The following is a 23,175-nucleotide window of genomic DNA, read 5'->3' as shown; positions in this document are numbered from 1 at the left end:
CTTTACACCATACTGGTTGGTAGGAAGGATTTTACTAGCCTAAATCCGGCCATTCTAGTGTGTACAGTGACTGGAAAGGTTTCGTGGGTTCAACTTTGTTTAAATGTAAGTAAAGAAAATTGCTATTCTAAATGCGTCCTAAATTAAAAGGCAATCACAAATATTAAATGGATCCCAGGGCCTGGTTTATTCTTGCATGAAATTGACAGGCGAAATTCCAGTTGGTGTTGTAAAATAATAATTTCTGAACATTAAAATTTCATATATAGTTTGAGAAATGGTGAAATCAAAGCAGACGATGATTTTAGGAATTGTTGTGCGTTCAAGCGCAGATACGTGTCTGCGCGGCCACCATCAGAAAAAGTGAAGAGCCGCATCATGGATCGACAGGGCCACAGTTGAAGAGGGCCCCCACTGTTTCCCATTTCTCATCCAAATGGTCAAAGAAAGAGTGCAGTCTGATGACACTCATCTTTTGAAAGACGCCTCCGCCTTGGCTTTCTCTCTCTGTTCCCTGATCTTTCTCTCTTCAATGAAGATGAAGGTACTGCCCTTCGAATTTGCTTGCCCTCATGAGTGAACCACCAACACTCCGATGCACGCAACCTAAACTTGGAAATGCTCTCATTAAGCACGCTGGTTTGGTAGATCGAATGGGCTGAGAATTATCAATATCAGGTGATTCAAGTCCCACTTGAGTGACTTGACGAGTCGATTCAGTACTGTAAGCCACTCAAGAGAGAGCCCAAGGTAACATTAATCATGGGAGCACCAGTGACTTGATGAATGGTCCAAATTCTCAGGCGATCGTCTAATTTCTTCAAGCAGACAATCTGATAGTCGCTAGCGTGCCTCCTCTACCGTCCCTCGTCTTCTTAAGTTTAACCTGCAGAGGCGCATTTTTTCTTTTTCCTTTTATTGGAGATCATTTTTTTGCTTTTGTTTTTTATCATTCTCTTTTGTCCTTATGTGGGCCGAACACATGGGATGTGTGTTGGACCCCGAACACCCACTGCCCTCTGTGTCCGTATACATGTAAAGAGTTTTAGATTTGCAGTACTCTTTTCAGTGTTTGAAGCTCCAATCCAAAATCCAATCTCTACATCCTGACTACTAATAATGGGGGGAACTTTCAATTGGTAAAGAGAACGCGAAACTGTCATGTCTGACGAGGTGGACATCTCGTGTGGCAGTTTCTTCTTTTTCATCTTCTTCCTTCTCTAATTGGCAAGATAGGTCAGGCAGATTCGAGACATATTATGGCAAGAGATGGTTTCTATTACGTGTTTTCCTTTTCATTCTCATCTGCTGGATGTTTGTTACGTGTTTTCCTTTTCATTCTCATCTGCTGGATGTTTGAATCCTCCTAATCGGCTATTGACTTGTCTCCGTTAAACAATAAAAGTGTTGGAGCATAACAATTCATTAGTTGTTGTGGCAAATATCCCACCCTTATGAATGACCTTAAGAAACAGGAAAGATGGATCGATGCTGGGATTCTGAAGGTCAACTTTTCTGCAGCAGCAGAAGAGTCGCATGTGAGTCAGGACCTTGGCACTAAATTTCCAGTTCAGACCCAATAGTCTCGAAGACAGTGGTAAAGGCCTTGAGAGACAACCTACTGTCGCTCAAGTGCAATGCTGTATATCATGTTTTACGATAGTATTCGGGGGTAAGCTGAGAGGAATATTTTATCCTAATGTCACTCTAGGTGAAGGAAGGAGATATACTTGGACAACCAGAGCGACCTGCGCAAAGGGTAGTTATGTGCACGGCCTCCGGTGCATGACATGTGTTCCTCTGCCAGCTCACAAGAGTTATATGTCATGCACATGGGCTTGTGCATAAAGGTTATCTGTCATGCACATGGGCTTGTGCATAGTACATAGGTGCCCAAGCCTATGCATATAACCGGCTCTGAACCTGTGTAAATCTAACACACTTAACAAGGGTAAACGCAAGGCAATATAATGAACTGATTCGATTTTTTGCCTTCTTAGCTCCTTGTTAAGAGGCTAGTAATGCTAATAGATGAAACTTTCTCTCTCTCTCTCTGCGTCTCTCGGTGCAAAAGGTTTATATATGAACGTAAAAGACTACCAAGAGCACACATGTTTTTGGTTGATGTGGCATCAGTAGTGCATCGTCAGGCGAGATAGAGACGAGTGACTTGCCCCCTCGAGGTGTTGCACATGACGCCAAGGGCCTGATCTCTGTTCATGCTGTGTAGACAAACATGACGGTTATGAGAAAAACTGCTCTCTTCTAAACTTAGAGGGGATTCTCGTAAGCTGAAGCGTTGGCGCGCACTTGCCTACTGCCACCGGCATGGCCGCTGTAATATCAGGCAGAAGCTCTACATGAGCTCTTTATTAGATCATAATCATCATATATAGCTTACTTGGTCTTTATTATGAATCCATTCACAAACATATTCTCTTGCTGTGACACAGGTTCAGCATACACAAGTGAAAACTTCAGGATCAGCAATAGGGTCTCCTATGCCTGCAATGAGTTTAGAAACCAGGTTACCAACACACACACACACACACACACACACAGAGAGAGAGAGAGAGAGAGAGAGAAAGAGAGAGACTTGCCTTAGGTATATTGTTGGATAACCAATCTAAACCTTCATAGAGTCCAACACCTGAAGTGGCGCAGGTACTCTGAATGTACCTGTTTTTAAGAAAATGAGGATTCTATGAGAACATTGAGAAGCCCTTTAATTTGTGCCATTCCTCATGGCAGATCTTCACAAGCGACTGCCTAAGCCTTCTACATCCATCAAGACAGATGTGTGGAACTCAACGTTCCTCAGATCTTAAGGTAATGCTTGTCTAGAAAAAATAGCAACTGAATTTTAAATAAAAGCACAAGCTGCTGTCCCGCAAGTGCATGTTAATGCCTTGTCTAGAAAAAAATAGTGAATTTTAAATAAAATCACAAGCTACTTTTCTGCAAATGCATGTCCTGATTCAAAGAAACATTGTTCTGCAAGAACCATAACAAGAACTTTACTGAGTTGTAACAAAATCAAATCTCAGTTTTTCCAAAGTAGTGCATGCAGTTCTGGTACAGCGAGTGCTTATAAGCCAGCATAAACAGGGGTGCTTCTTCCTTTCCTGTTTAGACATGTCCTGTTTACTAAGATGGCCTTAAATTCTTCATACTACTGCTGAAGTTCGTTAACTCTGTTATCATAATCAGTTAAACTGTGAATGACCAAATTTGCAGAAATTTGATCTTACCATCGGCGCTCACGAAGAGATCGTAGTCCAAGCTTGTCAGTTATTTCTGAAACATTCAAGGCATTTGGAAGATCTTGCTTGTTTGCAAATACGAGTAATGTTGCATCACGCAACTCCTCCTGAAGATCATTAGCAAGAATCGGAAAAAAAAATCAAAGAACTTTCAACAAGAATTAGTGCTTCATCTGAACAATTGTGCACAACATATTGTAACACCAAGTGATCAAAATTTCAAGTTCCTCTGCAGTACTGGGGTTGAGTTCGTAAATATATTCAACTTTTGAGTATCAGAAATGTAGCTTAGTATAGGGAACAAATACAGAGAAACCGAACTTCATAAGCAGGACAATAAAATGAACCATTTTTTTTATTATGTAAAAGCAGTTTACAATCTCATACAAATAACTTGTGGTTACAGTTGAGATCAAACTTTAATGTGCTTCTCAATTAGAATTTCTCGAAATCAGGTTGCCAAGAAGTTCAAGAAGGTTCCTGTTACTGTCAGACATCCAAAGTATGGGCTAAGAACAACAGACAATAGTTATGATCTTAAGAGGCTGGAGACAGAAACAGAGCTAACCTCACTTAGCATTCGGTGAAGTTCCTCTCTGGCTTCAAGAATACGCTCTCTGTCGTTGCTGTCCACCACGAAAATAAGACCCTGCGTGTTCTGGAAGTAGTGCCTCCACAGCGGCCTGATCTAGTATTGAGCACAACATTCACAGAATCAGGCTTCTCTGTCATAAGAAGGAGAACCATAATCACATGAAACCGACTATCACGAAGGATCAACAAAGGGCTCCCTCAGGCTATGCCGGGCCACAGTGGGTCAAGCCTAGCCCGGCCCATTGCACAACCCCGGTAAAACCCCTTGAGATGGCGACACTAATCTGCCAGAAATGGCAGTAACATATGATCTTCACCCTGTAATTACGCACACCCAGTCGCGAAGTAAGTACCTTGTCTTGTCCTCCAACATCCCAAACAGTGAAACTGACGTTCTTATACTCTACAGTCTCCACATTAAATCCTGCCCTCAAGCACATCAAAAGATCAGACAGTTGGAATAACGTACATATGTGTGTGTTTAATTTGTCTGGTGTAGGTGGAGAACAGGTAGCATCAGTGTTGTAAAAATAGGTTTAAGAACCAAATCTACGGGGCTACCGATCCAGTGAATCGGTTGAGTCGGCCTACAATAAAAAATGCTTTAATTATTTCGATAGAGGATTTATGCTGATGTTTCATCAGATTTGTGCTGAAAAATTATGAGGCTGCGCTGGCGCTGTAAGGGAGCAAATACCTTGTGATTTGGCCACTCTGTTTTCTGTTTTGTGTCTATTACAGTAATCTTCTGTGGCTGGCGTGTATTCTATTAATTTCCAAAACAAGCAGATGTAAATCTGTTGCATGATGGTATTCTGTGTAATTAGTCATTGATTTGTTACGAATCTTCCTGAACATTTGATTGTACCTCCTAAAATAAGAAGAGAAATCAGCAATAGACAGTAAGGCTTTTTCTGCCCGCTCAAGTCTCTCGACTTGCTCTGTTTTGCAGTTCTCTGTTGTGTTGTCTTATAATAACTAAAAATTGAGATGTGGCACTCTTAAATCAGCCATGGAGTTCGAGCCAATTCTGAAAGTACTAGAAGAAAAAATAAGAGACGGAGGTTTTTGAGTGGATGTTTGATTTGTAGTCCTTGGGACGTCAGGTGACTTTTCAGAAACAAGAACAAGATGATATAGATTGTTAATTACCAATGGTAGGTATTGTAGTGACGATCTCTCCGAGCTTGAGCTTGTAGAGAATGGTGGTCTTCCCTGCAGCATCAAGACCCACCATCAGAATCCTCATCTCCCTCTTGGCAAACAACATCCTTATCAGCCTTGACAAGGTCATCCCCATCACTGCTACTGATCGATGCCGCCTCTCCCACCTGCAATATCCCTCGTTCAAACACAGAAGACTTGCTTACCTATAAAAGATCGAGAATCTGATCGCCAGTTTCTTTGAGATATTAATGTTCGTCACCGTTGATACAGGCATCGTTCAATTCAACTAAAGCAGAAGTGAGCGGAAACTAAAACTAAAAGATGGCCGATTTGTTCACGTACCTGGAAACTGTAACGAGAGCTGCAGATGCCTCTGAGTCTGAGTCGATCAGAATGAGAGCTACAATTATAGAAATTAGACAAGACCCTTCTGATTGCAGCCCAACTACTCTCCTTATCATCTCATCTCATCTGCAGCGGATGAAGAAGAATAAAGGTGGCAGGAGAGAATATAAGAATAAAGGCGATTCCTTCCTCTACTTGAAGGAGGATCTCCACTCCTCCTCCATGCTTGTTGACATGATGTCTAAAGGTGGATGCAGCTAAAGGACCAAGTTGGTCCAGTGAATCACCATTTCCGCCACTGGCCTTGTCAAATAATCAGTTCTCTTTTCCCTGCCCGTGCTTTGACTAATTTGTTGTTTTTTTTTTTTCCTTCTCGTTGCAAAGGAAACTATACTAGTTTGATAGAAAGCCTTTGCTGTCTTGAAGTTTTCTTCTGTTCTTTTCATTTTTGGGGGACTTGCATGCGATGTTTAGGAACACAGATGGAAGAGATAGTTGAGTTAAGACCATGATTCAAATCCCATCGTTTGCACCTATAAGTGAGCCTTCGTCTATTTTAGTTGCTCTTAGAACCTGGAAGAGTTGATGTAGTTCCTTTTGAGAAAAGTAAAAGTCAGACCGGTAAAGCTCGTCTGCCTGTGGAAAAATTGAAGCACGGTCCCCCAAGGCGAACAAGATTCGCCAAACATTTTCTGCTACTTCGTGTCTTCATTGTCGCATCTTCCTTATGGGGAATTTTGCCTTTTCTCTGCTCAATGGCTAATCGGCCTAGTCCATCGGCACCAACCAAAAGTTGTTTTTATTAATAAATTAAAACTTTCAATTTTAGTCGTGATTCTATTTTATTTTATCATGATTCTATTTTATTAACGAAGTTACTTTGTCGTGATTCTATTTTACCGACGCAGCTGCTGGCGATCGGTGTTGAATGATATTCTGCAAAACTTGGGTCCGTCGTTAATTACATTCCACTGTTAATTGCATGTCCAAGTGCACGTAGAGACCCAACATTTCTGTCACAACTCATTTGAGCTGTTCAAAGTTTTTTTTTTCTTTCTTTTTTGTTTGTGTGTATATATGTATATACTTTGAATTTTTTTGAAGTTGTTTAAGTGATTGACTTACTTGGAATCGATCGAATTTTAAAATCATTATTCTCATTCTTTAAAAATAGGAAATGCATTACCAAACAAAAATATTTGATTTTAGAATTATAAACTCATTTTAGAAGCAAAATTCCAGCAGGAAGGATGATCCTACACTAAAGGGTGAAATTATGATTCCAGTATTCTGAAAATTTTTCATTGAATGACGATCTCATCCTAAGGAGTGGAATTATGATTCTAGGAAATGTTAGAATTCTAAAAAAAGACTTTATCTAATTCATGAATTCTAGAAATTTAATTCTCTTTTCATAAACAAGTCATTTTTAATTTAGAATCGAAATTTCACACCATCAAATTCAAAGAAAATTGGAATGGGAATTTTCTTTGGGTTAATTTGGTGTAACTGATCGGCCAGTTACTGATGAAATGGCTCGTTGATGCGAACTCTAATTGTACAGAATCTCTCGCTCTGAAAATGCGGAGAAATTTGTATAGAAATAATCTTATAATGGACTTCGTGCCATCTCGAACAACTTAAGATCCACTTAAAAAGTAATAAGTCTCTCCACGCAACGACGTTAATCTTGGAGACAGAGAGGAGGTAATCTGCTTGTGGCACTAATTAACATCTCAACAAAGAAAAAAGTAGCCTACTTTCTTGAAGACAGTACTGACGTGGTCAATTAGCGTCGTCGCCGGCTCCTTTTCCGGTGAGCATCTCCTTTGCAGACTCTATAGAGCGGGCCACCGCGGAGGCGGCGCTGATCACAACTCCTCCGGTAGAGCCACCAGTAGCACTGCTGGGGTGATGCTGGTGCACCACTTGTACGGGCTCCTTCGTGGTACCCCCTTGGCCGGCCTGCGACTGGAAATCCACTGTCTCCACCCTCGTCTCCTTCACAACGTCCCCTTCTCCGTCTCCCTGCACCACTCCACGCACGCCCCCATCAACAGGTAGTCCAAGCAAGAAACAGATCGCGAGAGAGCGAGAGAGCGCGAGATGCTTACCTTCTTGAACTTTGTAGAGGCCATTATGAGATGAGCAAGAGATGAAACTGAGTGCGGTCGAAAGCTTCTGCAATTAAGAACTGCAGCAACACCATCACTCCTACAGTCCTCCATCGCATACATATATACGCTTGTGAGAGGGCGGGCGAGATGGGGAATGGGTTTCTCCTTCAAACGGCCTCTTCTGGCTTTACGGAGAAGATCACGCGTAGCAACACAGAAGCATGCGTGGATGCTGCTGGGAGCCTCTGCATCTCTAACACGCAGACAGGTGGCCGGCGGCCTGCCCACAAAACCTACCTCGCCCGCCCGTCCACGTCTCCATTTTCTCTCTCAAAGTGTGTTAAAAGGTTTTCCGGACAGGATCTTAGATTCATATATTTAATATATTTAAAGGCCATCTTAAATTTAAGGTTTCCGGACAGGATTTCTAACACGCAGACAGGTTAATTTGTTTCACTGACAGGATCTTAGATTCATAAATTTAAAGTTGACCTTAAATTCACGATTATTAACATGTAATGTTGAAATCTATGTTAAAGAGATCCTCGAACAAATGAAAGATCTTGAAAAGCACATCTTTTTAAGGCAGATTCAAACTTTAAATACAAGACTATCAAACACAACCTAATTATATTTCTTTCGAACAAGTATGTACCCACCACATTTATAAGCAAGAAAGGGAACAAAATCTAGCAGCCTTACGAACCAACTTAACTTTTGATGAACAAATTTGAGTGGAAAAGCTTTGGTTGGAGGAAGCATTGAACAAAACAAGGCCATGATATTCTAGTGGAAGCCGTTTTTCGCTTATAGGAAAAAAGTAGCACCAACCACTTCAAACTGGAGTCATTTTCTAGAGATAGAGCACGTAGCTGAGGAGTTGGAGGCGTGGGAAAGTCGAAATTGAAAGATACAACATAATGGATTGGCTTCATCAAGACGTATCATTAAATATCAAGCATTTTTTATCATTAAATTTTGTAAAATCTTATTATTATTTATTTTTAAATAAAAAAAGTAAAACCCGATACAATTGGATTCATATTGGCCAACGTCGTATCAGTTGGTAGATCAAAATAGTATAAAAGCAGACATTAACAATGCTAACGGGACAGTATTCATTTTTTGTATATTTAATTTTAAAATTAATGTAAAATTATTTTAAAATTTAAAAGTAAAAGTAAAAACACTGCTTCACACGGCTGCACATGTAGACTGGTTCACATGAGTTTAAGTAACTGGAAGCTAGTGAAGTCATTATTATTTTATTAAAGAGAGTCGTAGAAGTTGATGGCCTCCCTTTGGCCTTTCCTTATGGTACCCCAACTATTTTCCCTTTTTCTAATAGAACCCGATGAGTTGCAGACAGTGGGCCTCCTTCTTACTTGAATCGATGTTCTAAACTTTTGGCGTCCTTCAACTTATTAATTTCAAGCCTGGCGTCTCCACGAATCACACCAAACTTGCCTGTCGATTGTACATTTACGAAAGTTTTTCTTTTGTACATTTAAATTTTCATCCTGATTTCAAGATCTCGAATGTAAGTTCTGTAATATTATAAGGATGGGAAAGTAAATCACCACGACCGAAACATAGTTTGATCTTAAGTAAATAAAATATATATTACTAGTATTTCGCCTTATCAGTATACAGCTCGCGATGGTATAGGAGGGAAGTTGGAGCAGCGCAGAATCTCGCTCTCGCCCTCTCCCATGGCGTCCCTTCTCCTTGGGAACCCGCCATGTAGTCGGTTTCCCCTTCTACCAAGGCATGAAGCCCTGTGCACGGTTTCTCATGGCCATACTCTGGTGCAGAGACTGCCTTCGAGCGATTCTCGGTTGTGCACGGCTACCCCCCAACGGAGGTGGAAGGAAGGGTTCATCGTTCGGGCGGAGGAGAATGCGAAGAGCTCGATTCAGCCCCCTCCTACCGTCGACGTTGATGAGGAGTACGATGTAAGTGTAGGATCTCGGTTGCCATTTTCGCAGTTCTTCTTATCTGAGATGGGTGTGATTCTGTAGACTCCGCTGGTTTCTGACAGCATCTAATGCATCCAATAGAGGAATCCAGTTCTAAACATTAGCTTTATGAGACCTACCGGTTAGCGATTGCTCAACTACGTCGAGACATAGTACGCTGTTCCTTATCTGATTAGAATTGAATCGTTAGTGTTGTCGTTGGATTTAGAGGTTCAGAAGCAAAATAAGTGATTGGAGAAATGAGGATTGCTATTATAAATGCTTGCTCGCTTGATTTGACTATGGGTTGACCCTTGCGTGGCGAGTATACTTAGTTATATGTTTATCTTTCTCATTCGGTTAGTTAAGTATCATTCATTCTTGTTTTCCTCGTGTAAGAACAAAGAGACTGAATCCATCCTGTCTCTACTTTAAGTGCGCAATTTCCTTTCATTAGGACCAATAAATCGCTTACATACTTTGTAAGCATCACAAAATCGAAGAGTGGGAGGGGCCGGCTTCCATGAATACTCTGAACTGCCAATAAGCACTACTCCTTTCTGTTTTCCAGACTTTTGCCTTATTTCCCTACGATGTTTAGGCCCGAATCGGTCCCTTTTACATACCTTTCATGTTTATTTCATGTTTTAACCTTAACATTCGGTGCAATTTCTAAGCTAAAGGTTTTTATTTACTGGTACGTGCTAAGCATCAAGTGGCAAGGGAATGGTTCCGCTAGAATGAATGCTTGCTAGGGTTTTATGACTTTACTCTCAACGCACTTGAAATTATATGCTGATTTTTTCTTAGTTCTTCTGTCTATTAATATATTTCTCAAAATTATTTGTTAGTTTATCCAGTTTTTTTTTTCATCTTCTTCACACATGCTGTCATGTTTTGTTTCTTTTAACACCGTTTTTCTGCTAATTACTCTTGTACGTGTCTTTTTTCTGCTTTTAACCATTTCGTTCACAATTTATGATCTTTCTATGATAGTGTCTTTTCTTGGGTAGTCTATTTTGGAAATGCAATGACGTCAAACTGTCCCGTCGGCCGGCACATAGTGAGATGATCAAGCCTTTTATTGAAACGGAAGCCCTAAGTTTTTATGGAACTTTCTGCTGCAACCTTTGATTATGTTGTCGCCTTGCCATGCATGAAATGGAATTTGCTGGAAAATATACCTTTGCCGATGTAAATAGTAAATACTATTCAATGCAATGCAGTGAGATGGTCAACCTCTTTGTTTCAATGCAACTTCTCATCTTCAGTGAGAACCTACTTCACAACCATAGGTGCTTTGGTTGTTGTTCTTGAACTAATCCAAGTCAATCGCTAGACAAATTATTTATGTTTATCCAGCATCAGCTTTTATGTTGGTTTTGATTTAGAATATTTTCAACTTTGTGCTACCTTGCTTGGAATATTTCACATCTCAAAGTTTCGAAATTTCCCATACTTTTTAGGTCAATATGTTTGACTAATCTTGATTAAATGCTGTATTCACATATCGAAGCTTTTATATATTTTGCCAGGAAATCCTGTCTAGACCTGGAACATGTGATCCTTTGTGCTCTGTTGATGAAATGAGCTCTCTTGATTTTGAAGCTAACTACCAACCAAAAACAGATTTGCTTAAGGCTCTTTCAATCTTTGCATTATCTGCAGCAGGAGCAGTTGCAATTAATCATTCTTGGGTGGCCGCAAATCAGGTTGTTGTCCAAATTATTGCTTTCTTTTTTTAAGGTCCACGGAGAATTAGTAAAATGGCATGAGTCTTTTGTAAATTTGCTTATATATATATATATATATATATATATATATATATATATATATATATATATATATATATATATATATATATATATTCCTCCTACATTTATCCATAACAGTATATGCAGATTTAGCTGCAACTTTCTCTGCTGCAGGACCTTTCTATGGCATTGGTATTTGCTTTGGGTTATGCTGGCATAATTTTTGAAGAGTCTCTAGCATTTAACAAAAGTGGTGTGGGACTTGTGATGGCAGTCTGCTTATGGGTCATTCGGAGCATAGGGGTATGACCATCTCCTTTTTTTTTCTCAATTTCTATATAGCATTTGTCAGTTGATGAAGCATAGGCCTTTGAAGCATGATATCACAGTATGAATGATGACAATATTCATCTTGCTTTTTCTTCTCAGGCACCGTCAACAGACATTGCTGTTTCAGAATTAACCCATGCATCTGCTGAAGTTAGTGAGATAGTGTTTTTCTTGCTTGGTGCAATGACCATTGTTGAAATAGTTGATGCACATCAAGGCTTCAAATTGGTAACAGACAACATCACCACTCGAAAGCCTCGTTCCCTTCTTTGGGTGGTAAGCTAGTTACTGCCATCACTGTTAATGTCCTCAAGAGACAAAAAATTACTGCCACATTCTTTCTTGGACATAAAGTTTTGATTAATTAATTAATTAATTACACCACATTTGCAATGGGTTTCCTTTGGTAAATCATCTATGGTTATCTTTTCTGAATTTTGTTCTTCTGCTTGAGCCTTACTTGCACTTGTGTCTCCTAGTCCTTTGTTGACATATGGAGGAGGCCACTGCAGAAGACATAAGTCACATAATTGTCATCTGTTCTCTTTTTCTTGTCCATTTAAGGTGGACGTTAATGATCCTAGATTGGAGGTGGTGTGTATGTTTGTATATGTAAATGTATATACATACACATAAACAGAACTTTTGCTTGTTAGTTTGATCTTTTTTATTTTCTAACATAAAATGAAACTTCTCATAATTATGTGCCATATTTTTCTGGCTCCAATTTTAAATAACTACTTGTACTGATCTAAGTAATCTTGCAGGTTGGGTTTGTCACCTTCTTCCTAAGTTCAGTATTGGACAATCTTACATCCACAATTGTGATGGTGTCACTACTGCGAAAGCTGGTGCCCCCTTCTGAATATAGAAAGTATGTATTACTCAACAATCTTTCTGCTCGTACAACTATATCTTTTACTTGTGAAGGAAAACTAATTGTTATTGTGAAGCACAAGTTCTAGATTTTGAACTTTTTTCTTATGTTAATGAAATCATTAGCTAGCCTTTTCCATTTTCTTTCTAGACTTTACTGGTCATATAGGTCCATAATAACCATAATTGGAAAAGGAAGAAAATATTATTCTACATTAAAGTTTCGATGATCCATGCAGAAGAATGTCAAAGCAAGGGAGTCATGATCCTATTGTCAAACATGTGAGCAAGTTATACCAAAGTTAGGTCAGTGATTCACTGATTAATATCGTGGATGCAAGTTTTTTTTTTTCTTCCTGGGCCAAAGTTTCATGGACTGGAGATTATTCACATATCAAGCATGTTGCTAGGTTATGCTAAAATTATGTCAAAATGCTTGGAGATTGAAGATTGATGCCATAGACATAAGATTAATTTTTTCATAAAACTGAAACTCCAAGGGATTAGTGATGATTTATACAGGGGTAGTGACTAGGAAATCCAGTTATGAACTACTCATCACTTTTAATGTAAAAGAGGACTAAAATTCTCGTTATACCTGCAAAAGCAGTCATTCATGGGTTTATTTATCTAAAGATCTGCATGAGCTGTCTATAAAGATTGCACATCTGCACGTCATGGTTGTTGTTGAACTTCCTGCTCATTGGCTTAAACTTTTATCACCACTGACAGGCAACACCTGTATCAAAATCCTTCTTTAAATGTCTCTTCTAAAGTGAGAAATTGACCTCTAGTTAAGTTGCCATTTGTACTATTTTCTATCCAATAAATACATGTACCATGGGTCAGCTTGCATATTCATGTGATTCCTTGGGGGCCTGGGGCATGTTTCAAATAATTCTTCAAAACAACATGATTACAAGCAAGGATATATTAATTGATAGGTTTCTTGGAGCTGTTGTTGTTATTGCTGCAAACTCTGGAGGTGCTTGGACACCTATTGGTGATGTTACGACAACCATGTTGTGGATTCATGGTCAGATATCAACCTTACCAACAATAAAGGTATATTTGCACATAATTTAGCTCTTTTGCCTACTTTAAAAGGCTGTAAGTTGAGACCCTCTAATGTGGATAATAGTATGGCATCTGCATGTTCAAGCTATCATGCCCATGACTTAATGGTTTTGCTGTCCTTTAATATAGTTCTTTTCGGTATGGTGAGTACTGATGACATACAAATGAGTCTTGACCTTTCCTAACTTTTCCATAATGAGTCTTGACCAAGCTGGTGAGATCAGCTTTCTTCAGCTTGAGTTCAGACCCATTTATGGTTCTCATAGAAATGTATGTGACCGATTCATGTATCAGACTAGCAAAGTAGTCATAGGATGAACTACCGTCCTGTACTTTACAACTGTAGTCTCTTATTTTAGCATGGAATGATATATGTGTGCAAGGATTATATGTTGCACTTTCTAAAATTTAGAATTTATTTATGTACAGAATCATGCAACTTATATATGTGGATGGTTTGCAAAGTTTACATATTTTAGTTTCTACCCTGAATGCAGTATGCGGCTATGAGCTACTGTGCAGGATCATGCAACTGAGAAATTTTTCAATGTGTTAAGATTTAAGGCATCACAATAAGAATATTACTGCCAGAAGCGATCAAATGTTAAATTAAATGAACATATGTAATTGGAACTGCTTGTGGACATGAGTAGAGACTTCATTTCCTGATTAGGTTGGACTAACAGGAAGTTTTCTTAGCAAATGCAAGATTTTAGCTTTTATTTCAAAATAAGGCCTTATTGTGCAGGATTTGATTATTCCATCGGCAATTTCTTTGGCTGTTCCACTAGCTCTAATGTCCCTCACAAGGTACTTTGGTAGGATACTTTTTCCTGGATTTTGATGTGTTGGATCGAATAAGAATCACAGTCCTTTCTCTGCAGTGAAGTTGATGGTAAAGCACAAAAAGCTCCAGTTGTTTTGGCATCAGAGCAAATGGCCCCTAGAGGGCAACTTGTTTTTGCTGTTGGAGTTGGTGCTCTGGTGTTTGTTCCTGTGTTTAAGGCTGTAACAGGCTTGCCTCCTTACATGGGTATGCTGCTTGGTCTTGGAGTCCTCTGGGTTTTGACCGATGCAATCCATTATGGCGAATCTGGAAGGCAAAGTCTAAAAGTACCACAAGCTTTATCTAGAATCGACACACAAGGAATCCTCTTCTTCCTTGGAATTCTTCTCTCTGTGAGCAGGTATTCTCATTCATGCATTAGATATCCACTTTATTTGCTACCTTCTGCAGGTTAATTTTGACTTTTTTGTCAAGTGCTAAAGGCAAACTTGCCAGTATCTCTTACTGTCAGGAGTCCAGAATCACTCATGGTTCTGTGATGATATTTTTTACTCAAGATGTTCATGTCTTCATGAGCCTTCAGGAAATAGATAATTCATTCATGACTTGAATGCACTCTTCAACGCCGCATTAGTTCCAGTAAATAGGGGCAGTGATATATTACTGCCATTTCACTGTTAAATCATTTATGCACGTGTTTGTGCACACATACTTGTCCTTGTAAGGTGGGAAGGAGATGGTTGATACTCATGTACCTTGGAATCAATCATATGACAATTGGACAGCATCCTTGAAATGTAAACTGGGTGGTAGCTAAATTATTGAAGCAATTACAATCCAAAGTTTTCTATCCTTCAGCTTTAGCTAGCATCTGCATGCCTAGTGTGTGATCTACAACCTTAAGAGTACTCTACTTCCACAGTCCTCATATGCTTCGCATTGGAGTAGATCCATTATTTGCTGAACATTTCTTGTTTTTCAGTCTGGAGGCCGCGGGCATTCTGAGAGAATTGGCAAATTACCTGGACGCCAACATTCCCAGTCTTGAGCTGATTGCAAGCTCAATAGGTTTTGTGTCTGCTGTGATAGACAATGTACCTCTTGTTGCTGCTACCATGGGAATGTATGATCTTACATCTTATCCAATGGATGCTGAGTTTTGGCAGCTGGTCGCATTTTGTGCTGGTACTGGAGGATCAATGCTTGTCATTGGCTCTGCCGCAGGGGTTGCCTTCATGGGGATGGAAAAAGTGGATTTCTTTTGGTATATGAGAAAGGTAATTTTGACACGGTCAATTTTGAGTCGTTTGTTTTACTTCCATATTGAGCAGACTACCTAAGGTTGCCCTGCTTTCGCAATCCAAAACCAGTCAACTGGAGATGAATACCCTATATTTCAAAATGTTGAGGATCTTGATGAGTTTAAGGAGATCCATCATATTTCATTATGAAACTGTCTTCCGGTGAAGCATCACCAAGCTGAAATTTCTTCAGAATATTACCAGCAAGAATTTGTGGACATTTTCTTTATTCTCTAGCTTGTGGATGAAAACAATTTTTTTTATGTGCAGGTGAGTGGGTTTGCACTGGCAGGCTATGTGTCTGGGATCGCTGCATATCTAGCACTGCATAACTTTGGCATATCAATTCCTGCAACGCTGGCTCATGTTCCGCTCCTTTCCGGCTCATAGGGAGTTCCGTCAGTGGCTGGTTTGGTGGTACATTACCATCTGACTTGTACAACTTGGTCTTCTGAAGAATCACAAGTTTACCTCTGCAGATCTAATTTTTTCAGCGACTTGTGGCCTTGATGGGAATATGTGATCAACCAAGAACACTTGTGATCCGTTTCCATTTGATGGGTGTGAATGTTACTGAAACGCTCATACCAAGAATGTCTGTAACTGTTTCAGGGCTGTTGCTCTGGCATGTCATTGGGCCCATTTCCTTGGTGATGCAGGAAAGGAAATAATTCTCACAAATGAAAAGTTGTTGGAAAATTTTACGGAAAGGACTGGTTTCGAGTATCAGATGCCATGGGAAGGAGTGGATGTTGAGTGTTCAAGTTATTTGTTGAAAGCAAGTACATCTGTATGAATTTTTCACTGCGGTGTAACACCTAGAGTGCTGTAGACTTCACAAAGAGCCGTTGGAAATAGCTATCATGATGGTACTGAGGCTGGTTGTGGTAAGATCACCATCAAACGCTCCAAATATCAGGAGCTATTGAACAAGAAGTTTTCAGTCCGTAGGACTGCTCAGTGTTATGGGCTTTGTCATGTTAGTTTATGTAGTAGGATGCTAAAGTATATTTCACTCACGGATTCTTTGGAAGCTGCTAGAAGGAAATTGTAACCTGCAAATACAGATAGCCAATGCATAGACATATCTCATCGATCTGGAACCTGCAGAAGCATATACGCCTAACCTTCTAGGCAACTTGGAATTGAAAGTGAATCACCAATTTCTATGGCAGGAATTTGAGTCCTCCCCATCTCTTAAATTTTGTGCCGACCAGGTCATCCAAGTCCAAATCCAATGGTGAAGATGTTTCTTGCTAAGATTAAGCGTAGTATAACTATGGGCAAGCTCACATTTGAGATTATGTATCAATAAAAATTAATTGTTGTAGAAGGCGGTTTGCTTGAATTAACCAGAAACATGAGTGTCTAGCTAAACATATCAATTTATTGGCATAATCTTGGAATTACCAACATAAGCAAATGAAAACGAGTCCGAGGAAGAAAAATCGATCAAAAGGCACTACAATTGTACATCAGAGACTGTAATGCTTCAGGTATTCGTGGGCCAACATTTTGCCTAGCCTGACTTGAGCCTCGGTGGTAAGATGCAAATGATCACTTTTAAGGGGCAACCCTTTTGCATCCACGCAATAGACGCTGGGGAGTTTCATTCCCAGCTGTGCTTCTCTCACCTTGTCAATGCCATTAGCATCACCCGTTGCAATTGCCACCTGCAAAGATAATCTCAGGTCGATAACAAAATCATGGAGAGGAGAGAAAAGAAAAGGCAAATCACGATTCCACGAATGCCAGTAAGAGTGGGTCAAATACCTGTATCACAGGCAGGTCCGGAAGATGCAGATCGGAGCGAACGTTGTGTATCAACTCCTCCATCCTCTTCCCGTAGCATTGTGCGTCTTGGTCAGACGTGGTATCGCTCTCCCCCTGATACCAGAGCAGAGCTTTGATGCTACCGCCTTCCTCCACCGAATGCTTAGCCCTCTTCACCATATCCTCGTAGAGGTGGCATCCTCTCCCCCATTCCTTGATCGCCGTCCCGCCCACCGCGCACGGCACGAGGCCGATGACGAGCCCCTTCGGCCGGTGCGGTCCCAGATGAGAGAGGAGCTCGTTGGCGAAGGGCATGCCGGGGCCGATGCCGCAGACCTTTGCCGTGTCGATGTCGGCGTGAAGCGGGTCTCGCGCTTCTTCCCAACGAAGGTGAGCATTGAGGCGGAGGATGGCAGGGGAAGGGCGGCACTCGGGAGGGACTACGCCGTCCCACTTCTTGCCCTCCACTCCGCCTCTCCCGGACATGTTGCTCTGCCCGGACAGTATGAAAATGCTCTTCTCGGTAGGCGGTGGCGGTGCCGACGGCTCGCAGCCGCTGCGTACGCTCTTGGATCCGGAGCTGCCCATCTCTCTCTCGCTCTCTTCTTTCCTGCCTTCCCAACCCAAAGCCGCCGATGCCGCTGTGGGACTGACCGTCAATAACAGCAACAGCAAGTACAGGCTAATGACGATACTTACCCCCACTCTGAGCATGATCGCGCTTAACTGGGTCAGCCGTCTTTTCTGCGGCACCAAATGGAGCAGGAGCAACTATTTTGCTTCTGCGTCCTTCTTTGATCTAAATTTCTTTAACTAAAAGATTCATCGGCACGTTCCAGTTTTAATTTACTTAGAACAACTCCTTACTGTTCTGGGATTAAAATACTCTCAATCATTTTCCCCGCCGAGGCCGGGGGGTTGTCAGTTTCTGGCCTCTTTCTTTCTTGACCGACTGGTGGAGGCACCGGAACTTTGCCGCCGTGCAAATTTTACATAGTACACTTTAGACTTGCTTTTCTGGGGTTGTCTCCTTTTTTTTTCCCCCTCAAATTTCTGGTTCATGTAGGCAGGTTCAATTGATCTCTGCTTTATTTTCACTGACAAATTGACTCTCGCTTTTCAGTTGAGTGCTGGGATTCAATTCTTGGGGATTTAAGCCCTTTTGAAAATGAGAGAGGGCATAAACATCGTTGAAGAAAGTGTGGGAGCAATGAATTAATTAAATGGCATGTAAGCATTTCCCAAATGGCAATGGAACATTCTTTTTTACCATAGATAATAGTAAGTTAGAGTAACAAAAACATGTGTTTGTATTTATCAATAAGAGTAAGGATTAGGGCTGAAACGATGGGTTTATGTGCATGCAAGTGGCGTTAGGTAATGCACCGTGCACTTTTAAGTCCCTAGTGTGATCAAAATCGAGACCAAAGTTTGATGATCTAGCACAGATTATTTCTGAAATAGAATGATAAATTAGAGGAGTTGTTTAACCTTTTCCAGCCAAGTCTAACCCTCTAGTAAGGAGCGCTCTTGTTTGGCACCAAACACGAGGTTGCCTAAAAAGTTAACGATAATCAGACAAGCGTCACAATCTTGCTGAGTATAAGAGAAAAAGAAAAGGGTCACTTCGTGGGCAGAACTTCGAAAAGGGCAATAGCAAAAATCATGCTAGATTCAAATGCACGGAGAGTCTGAAATCCACTCTAGGCTGCCGTTTGATGATCGAATCATATGACCTATGCTTCCCTGTAAACGCACCTTTCCCAGTCCATCCGGGAAGCTCTGGTCATCGGAACCTGTCTCCCAGCACTTGTTAAACCAAGCTTCACTTCATTTTGGCTATGAAACATCGCCATCTGCTCTGCTAACGGGGGGCGTTAAAGACCCAGAGACCTTCTGACCAAGAAGGGTGGATGGACAGGCAGTTTGTTCTGTTCTTTAGAAAAGGACGCATCTGCTTCTATTATAGGGGAAACACCAACCAAATCCATTACTCAGTTATATATTCTAAGACTGCATATTATTTATATTTAACGGAAGCTATAACCTTAACCCGCTCGTTTGTCTACTGCCAGGACACTGTGATGGGACGTCAAGATTGTGACCATTAATCTTTATAAATAAAAGCGGCTCCCGCCGATGGGTGAATCTGCCATGAGTGGTCTCTCTCGGCCACCCTCTTTCGCCGAGACAATCATTTCTCTCGTTCAGATCCGAAATTCTCCGAGATACGGAAACTTCAGTTCTACTTCACACAAGGAAAAGCACATTCTTCCACTGTTACCATCCTTTTCTCTTGGGAAGAGTTCAAAACACTTCACCGTCCACTTCTTTTTTCTGTTTTCACCTTTCCTCTGAGAACTGCGCATTTCCCGAAATTACCGGCGAGTCCTTGGACCACGTTATAAGGGAGGGCAAAAGATTCATCGACTGTAGAGAAGAGAATATATAATAATACTGCTCCATCACCTCACCGGATATTCTTTAACAACACACTCCACTCTCAGGAAACGCGCCCTCCCCTCTCTTTTCTTGGAACAGGTGAGCCAACGAAACCAAAGGGAACGAAGTGGGTGAACCACTCTCCTCTTCTCCATATTTGCGTGCGTCAAGGACTCGAGGGTGATCCTCCCGGAGTTGCCATGTCGTGAGAAAGCTGCCCACCAAGCTCCTCTTCCCATTACGTTTTGCCGAGATGTCTTCGGCCGCTGTAGCGGTTCTCGCTCTCGCCCTCGCCCTCGTGAACTTGGGGGTAGGCCTGAATTCCGACGGATTGGCGCTGTTGTCGTTCAAGTACGCCGTCGTCAGCGACCCCTTAGGAGTGCTGGAGAGCTGGGATTACAACGACTCTAGCCCCTGTGGGTGGACCGGGGTGGTTTGCGCGGCCGTACGCGGCGACTCTCAGCCGAGGGTGGTCGGCTTGGTCATGCCTGGAAGCCAACTCCAGGGCTCCATCTCCGACCAGCTCGGCTCCCTCCAGCACCTCCGCCACCTCGACCTCTCCCGCAACCTTCTCAACGGACCTCTACCCCCCTCGCTCTCTAATGCCACCGAGCTCCGGATGCTTTCTCTCTCCAGCAACGGGTTCTCCAGCGTCGTCCCCTCCAGCCTTGGCTCCCTCCCGCAGCTGCAGCACGTCAACCTCTCTGACAACGCCTTCCTCGGCGACATTCCCGTCGAGCTCACAACCGCTCCCGCTCTCCGCTTCCTTTCGCTGAGCAGGAATAACTTCTCGGGTGAGGTTCCCGCGGGCTTCGGCACGAATGCCCAGCCTCTGGAGGCGCTTGATCTGTCCTTGAACCAGCTCAGCGGTTCGCTGCCGTCCGAGATCGGGACCGTCCACTACCTCAACCTCTCGTCCAACCGGCTCTCCGGTCCTATACCACCGGAGTTGGGCCGCAGCATCCCGATGAACGCAACGCTTGACCTTGCCTACAACAACTTCTCCGGCCCGGTGCCGCAAATAGGGGCGTTCCCGAACCAGGAACCACAGTGCTTCTTCGGGAACCCGGGACTCTGCGGCAGCCCGCTTAATATCCTCTGCAGCGTCCCGACGAATGCGCCTAATCCGGCCAATGTCTCCAACCAGGCGAACGCCGGGACGTCGCCTCCAGCCATAGCTGCGATACCGGAGACTCTACCACAGCAGCAGCAGCCGACGGGCGGCGGGAGCGGACAGGCAAAGGAGTCACCGCACCGGAGTGGAGGTGGCCTGTCGCCGATGAAGATTGCCGGAGCGATGGTCGGAGGCCTCGCCCTGCTGAGCCTTGCCTCCATGCTCTTCATCTACGGGTACCAGGCAAGGATGAATGAGGTCCAAACGTCAAGGGCGCTGGCGAACATGCCAGGCGACGAGAAGAAGAAGAACCCAATGGAGAACCGGGGGAGGTGGTGCTGTGCGCGCGCCGGCGGCGCATGGAGTGGCAACGAAGATGACGAAAGCGCCTCGGAGAGCACGAGCTCCGTATCGGAATCGGAAGAGGAGCCGCGGGAGCAGAAACCGGGACACCTGGTGGCGGTGGACGGCGAGACGACGGAGCTGGAGATGGAGCGGCTGCTGAAGGCGTCGGCTTACATTCTGGGGTCCAGCGGGACGGGAATCGTGTACAAGGCGGTGTTGGACGACGGCACGGCGCTGGCAGTCCGCCGTATTGGAAGTAGCTCGCCGTATCGGATGAGCGATTTCGAGAACAGGATCAGAGTCATCTCGAAGCTCAGGCACGCGAACCTGGCTCGCCTCAGGGCCTTCTACTGGAGCCCCGACGAGAAGCTCCTCATCTACGACTACGCGCCCAACGGAAGCCTCGCCGCCTTCTTCCACTCCAGTAAGTCTTCCTATCCTCCCCCCTCTGCACTTTGGTCCCTCCCCATCTTAGTTCTTCCTCTTCTTCAGGAAGTTGATCGGATTTCATGTACAAAGAACAGCTTTCGATCTCCAACAACAAACTTTCTCTTCTTCAAAAACTTTCAGTCAAGTTGTAGCTGTAGATTCTCTGTCTCCCTTCGAAAGAAAACAAATGCGTGTTTGTTGGTGTACCAGGAAAACTGGGTTCGTCTCTGCAGTGGGACGTCCGGCTGCGGGTCGCCCGGGGCATGGCCCGCGGCCTCGCCTACCTCCACGACAAGAAGTATCCACACGGGAGCGTGAAGCCCAGCAACGTGCTGCTGGGCCCGAACATGGACGCATGGATCGGCGACTTTGGGCTGGATGGCCTGGTCCGGGCGGAGGCCAGCATCGGCAGCGGCTCCAGCGCCTACTTCAACAGCAGCAGGCGGTCGACTCTCTCCCAAGAGAGCCTCCCGCATGCCTGCCGCGCCGGTAGCCCACATTCCGGCGCCTCTGCCAATTACGCCTCCCACTACCAGGCGCCGGAGGCGCACCAGACCCTCAGGCCCACCCGCAAGTGGGACGTCTACTCCTTCGGCGTCCTCTTCCTGGAGCTCATCACGGGCCGACCCGTAACCGAGGCTGATGTCAGGCTCTGGGAGCACGGCGCGCGAGCCGAAGATCGGAACCGGGCCTTGAAAATGGTGGACCCAGGGATCCGATCCGAGCTGGAGGTGAAGGAGGAAGTGCTGTTAGTCTGCCTTAGGCTGGGGTTCGCCTGCGCTTCGCCGGCGCCACAGAGGCGGCCGGCCATGAAGGAAGTCGTGCAGGTGCTGGAGAGGATCCCCGCTTCCTCTTCTTTCCTCCCCTCCTCTTCTTACTACTGATTCTTTCTTTGCCGTTGGATCCAAACCATGGATCAAAGGGGTCGAGGAGGTGGGAAAAGCATCCACTTTCTTTTCTCATTGTCCTTCGTGCCCGTTGTTGACTTACTGATGACCAGTGTGCATTTTGGGCCTCCAAATGGAACTCTCTCAGTTCTTGGCGGTGGTCATGAGAAGGAAAGAGACTGAGGATGGGATTGTAAATTGTGATGGTGTCTAGTAAATTGATATTGGTCTGTCATGTGATCAAGTTGGCTGGCCTTCTATGTTCTTGTTTGTACAAATTTCCGTTTGTCTTGTTCGTTTCTACTGCTCCATGTATGGGCTTGGTGCATAAGGGTATTAGACGTCGGGATCTCTTGTTCTCTTTGCTGGCTTTGTAAAATGTGTTTTATGAATCTAATCTACTTGATGCTGCTTGAGATTCGGAACTGGATCTTTTGTTCTCTTTTCTTGCTTTATAAAATGTGTTTTCTGGTTCTAATTGACTTGATGCTTTTGTTGGTGCTTAGAATTCAGAACCCTAGCCTTTATATACCCTGTGAATGGTTGCCAACCAAGCCGTGTTTGTCTTGATGGCTGTAACCGCTTCTTCTTGTCGATTCCTGATATTCACGTTCCC

The 23,175-nt window shown here is 43.2% G+C and overlaps 5 protein-coding genes across 5 annotated transcripts; 2 read left to right on the top strand and 3 right to left on the bottom strand.

Moving 5' to 3' along the window:
- Positions 1-2,343: 2,343 nt before the first annotated feature.
- LOC116251429 (ADP-ribosylation factor 1-like) lies at positions 2,344-5,674 on the bottom strand. The gene is made up of 7 exons (XM_031625702.2): positions 5,367-5,674; positions 5,010-5,188; positions 4,211-4,281; positions 3,832-3,951; positions 3,252-3,370; positions 2,601-2,679; positions 2,344-2,505 (listed from the first exon to the last, which is right to left on the bottom strand). The coding sequence occupies exons 1-7, from the start codon at positions 5,483-5,485 to the stop codon at positions 2,500-2,502; spliced, it is 693 nt and encodes a 230-aa protein (XP_031481562.1). The 5' UTR covers positions 5,486-5,674; the 3' UTR covers positions 2,344-2,499.
- A 1,171-nt stretch (positions 5,675-6,845) lies between these two features.
- Positions 6,846-7,820, bottom strand: LOC116251300 (uncharacterized). Its single transcript, XM_031625473.2, has 2 exons — positions 7,484-7,820; positions 6,846-7,397 (listed from the first exon to the last, which is right to left on the bottom strand). Exons 1-2 carry the CDS (start codon positions 7,604-7,606, stop codon positions 7,155-7,157), a joined length of 366 nt encoding a protein of 121 aa, XP_031481333.1. The 5' UTR covers positions 7,607-7,820; the 3' UTR covers positions 6,846-7,154.
- Positions 7,821-9,123: 1,303 nt separating this feature from the next.
- LOC116250507 (sodium/proton antiporter 1) lies at positions 9,124-16,602 on the top strand. The gene is made up of 10 exons (XM_031624163.2): positions 9,124-9,441; positions 10,980-11,156; positions 11,373-11,501; positions 11,628-11,804; positions 12,296-12,402; positions 13,349-13,469; positions 14,230-14,291; positions 14,366-14,668; positions 15,251-15,545; positions 15,840-16,602. Exons 1-10 carry the CDS (start codon positions 9,199-9,201, stop codon positions 15,957-15,959), a joined length of 1,734 nt encoding a protein of 577 aa, XP_031480023.1. The 5' UTR covers positions 9,124-9,198; the 3' UTR covers positions 15,960-16,602.
- A 334-nt stretch (positions 16,603-16,936) lies between these two features.
- Positions 16,937-18,165, bottom strand: LOC116250508 (probable carbohydrate esterase At4g34215). The gene is made up of 2 exons (XM_031624164.2): positions 17,343-18,165; positions 16,937-17,242 (listed from the first exon to the last, which is right to left on the bottom strand). Exons 1-2 carry the CDS (start codon positions 18,054-18,056, stop codon positions 17,045-17,047), a joined length of 912 nt encoding a protein of 303 aa, XP_031480024.1. The 5' UTR covers positions 18,057-18,165; the 3' UTR covers positions 16,937-17,044.
- An 844-nt stretch (positions 18,166-19,009) lies between these two features.
- LOC116250481 (probable LRR receptor-like serine/threonine-protein kinase At4g37250) lies at positions 19,010-22,987 on the top strand. The gene is made up of 2 exons (XM_031624117.2): positions 19,010-21,667; positions 21,883-22,987. The coding sequence occupies exons 1-2, from the start codon at positions 20,038-20,040 to the stop codon at positions 22,554-22,556; spliced, it is 2,304 nt and encodes a 767-aa protein (XP_031479977.1). The 5' UTR covers positions 19,010-20,037; the 3' UTR covers positions 22,557-22,987.
- Positions 22,988-23,175: the final 188 nt, after the last annotated feature.

The sequence above is a fragment of the Nymphaea colorata genome, chromosome 3 (genome assembly GCF_008831285.2).
Source record: "Nymphaea colorata isolate Beijing-Zhang1983 chromosome 3, ASM883128v2, whole genome shotgun sequence".
Lineage (NCBI taxonomy): Eukaryota > Viridiplantae > Streptophyta > Magnoliopsida > Nymphaeales > Nymphaeaceae > Nymphaea > Nymphaea colorata.
The sequence above is the reverse complement of the archived record's forward strand: the minus strand, read 5'-3'. Positions and strand labels throughout refer to the sequence as shown.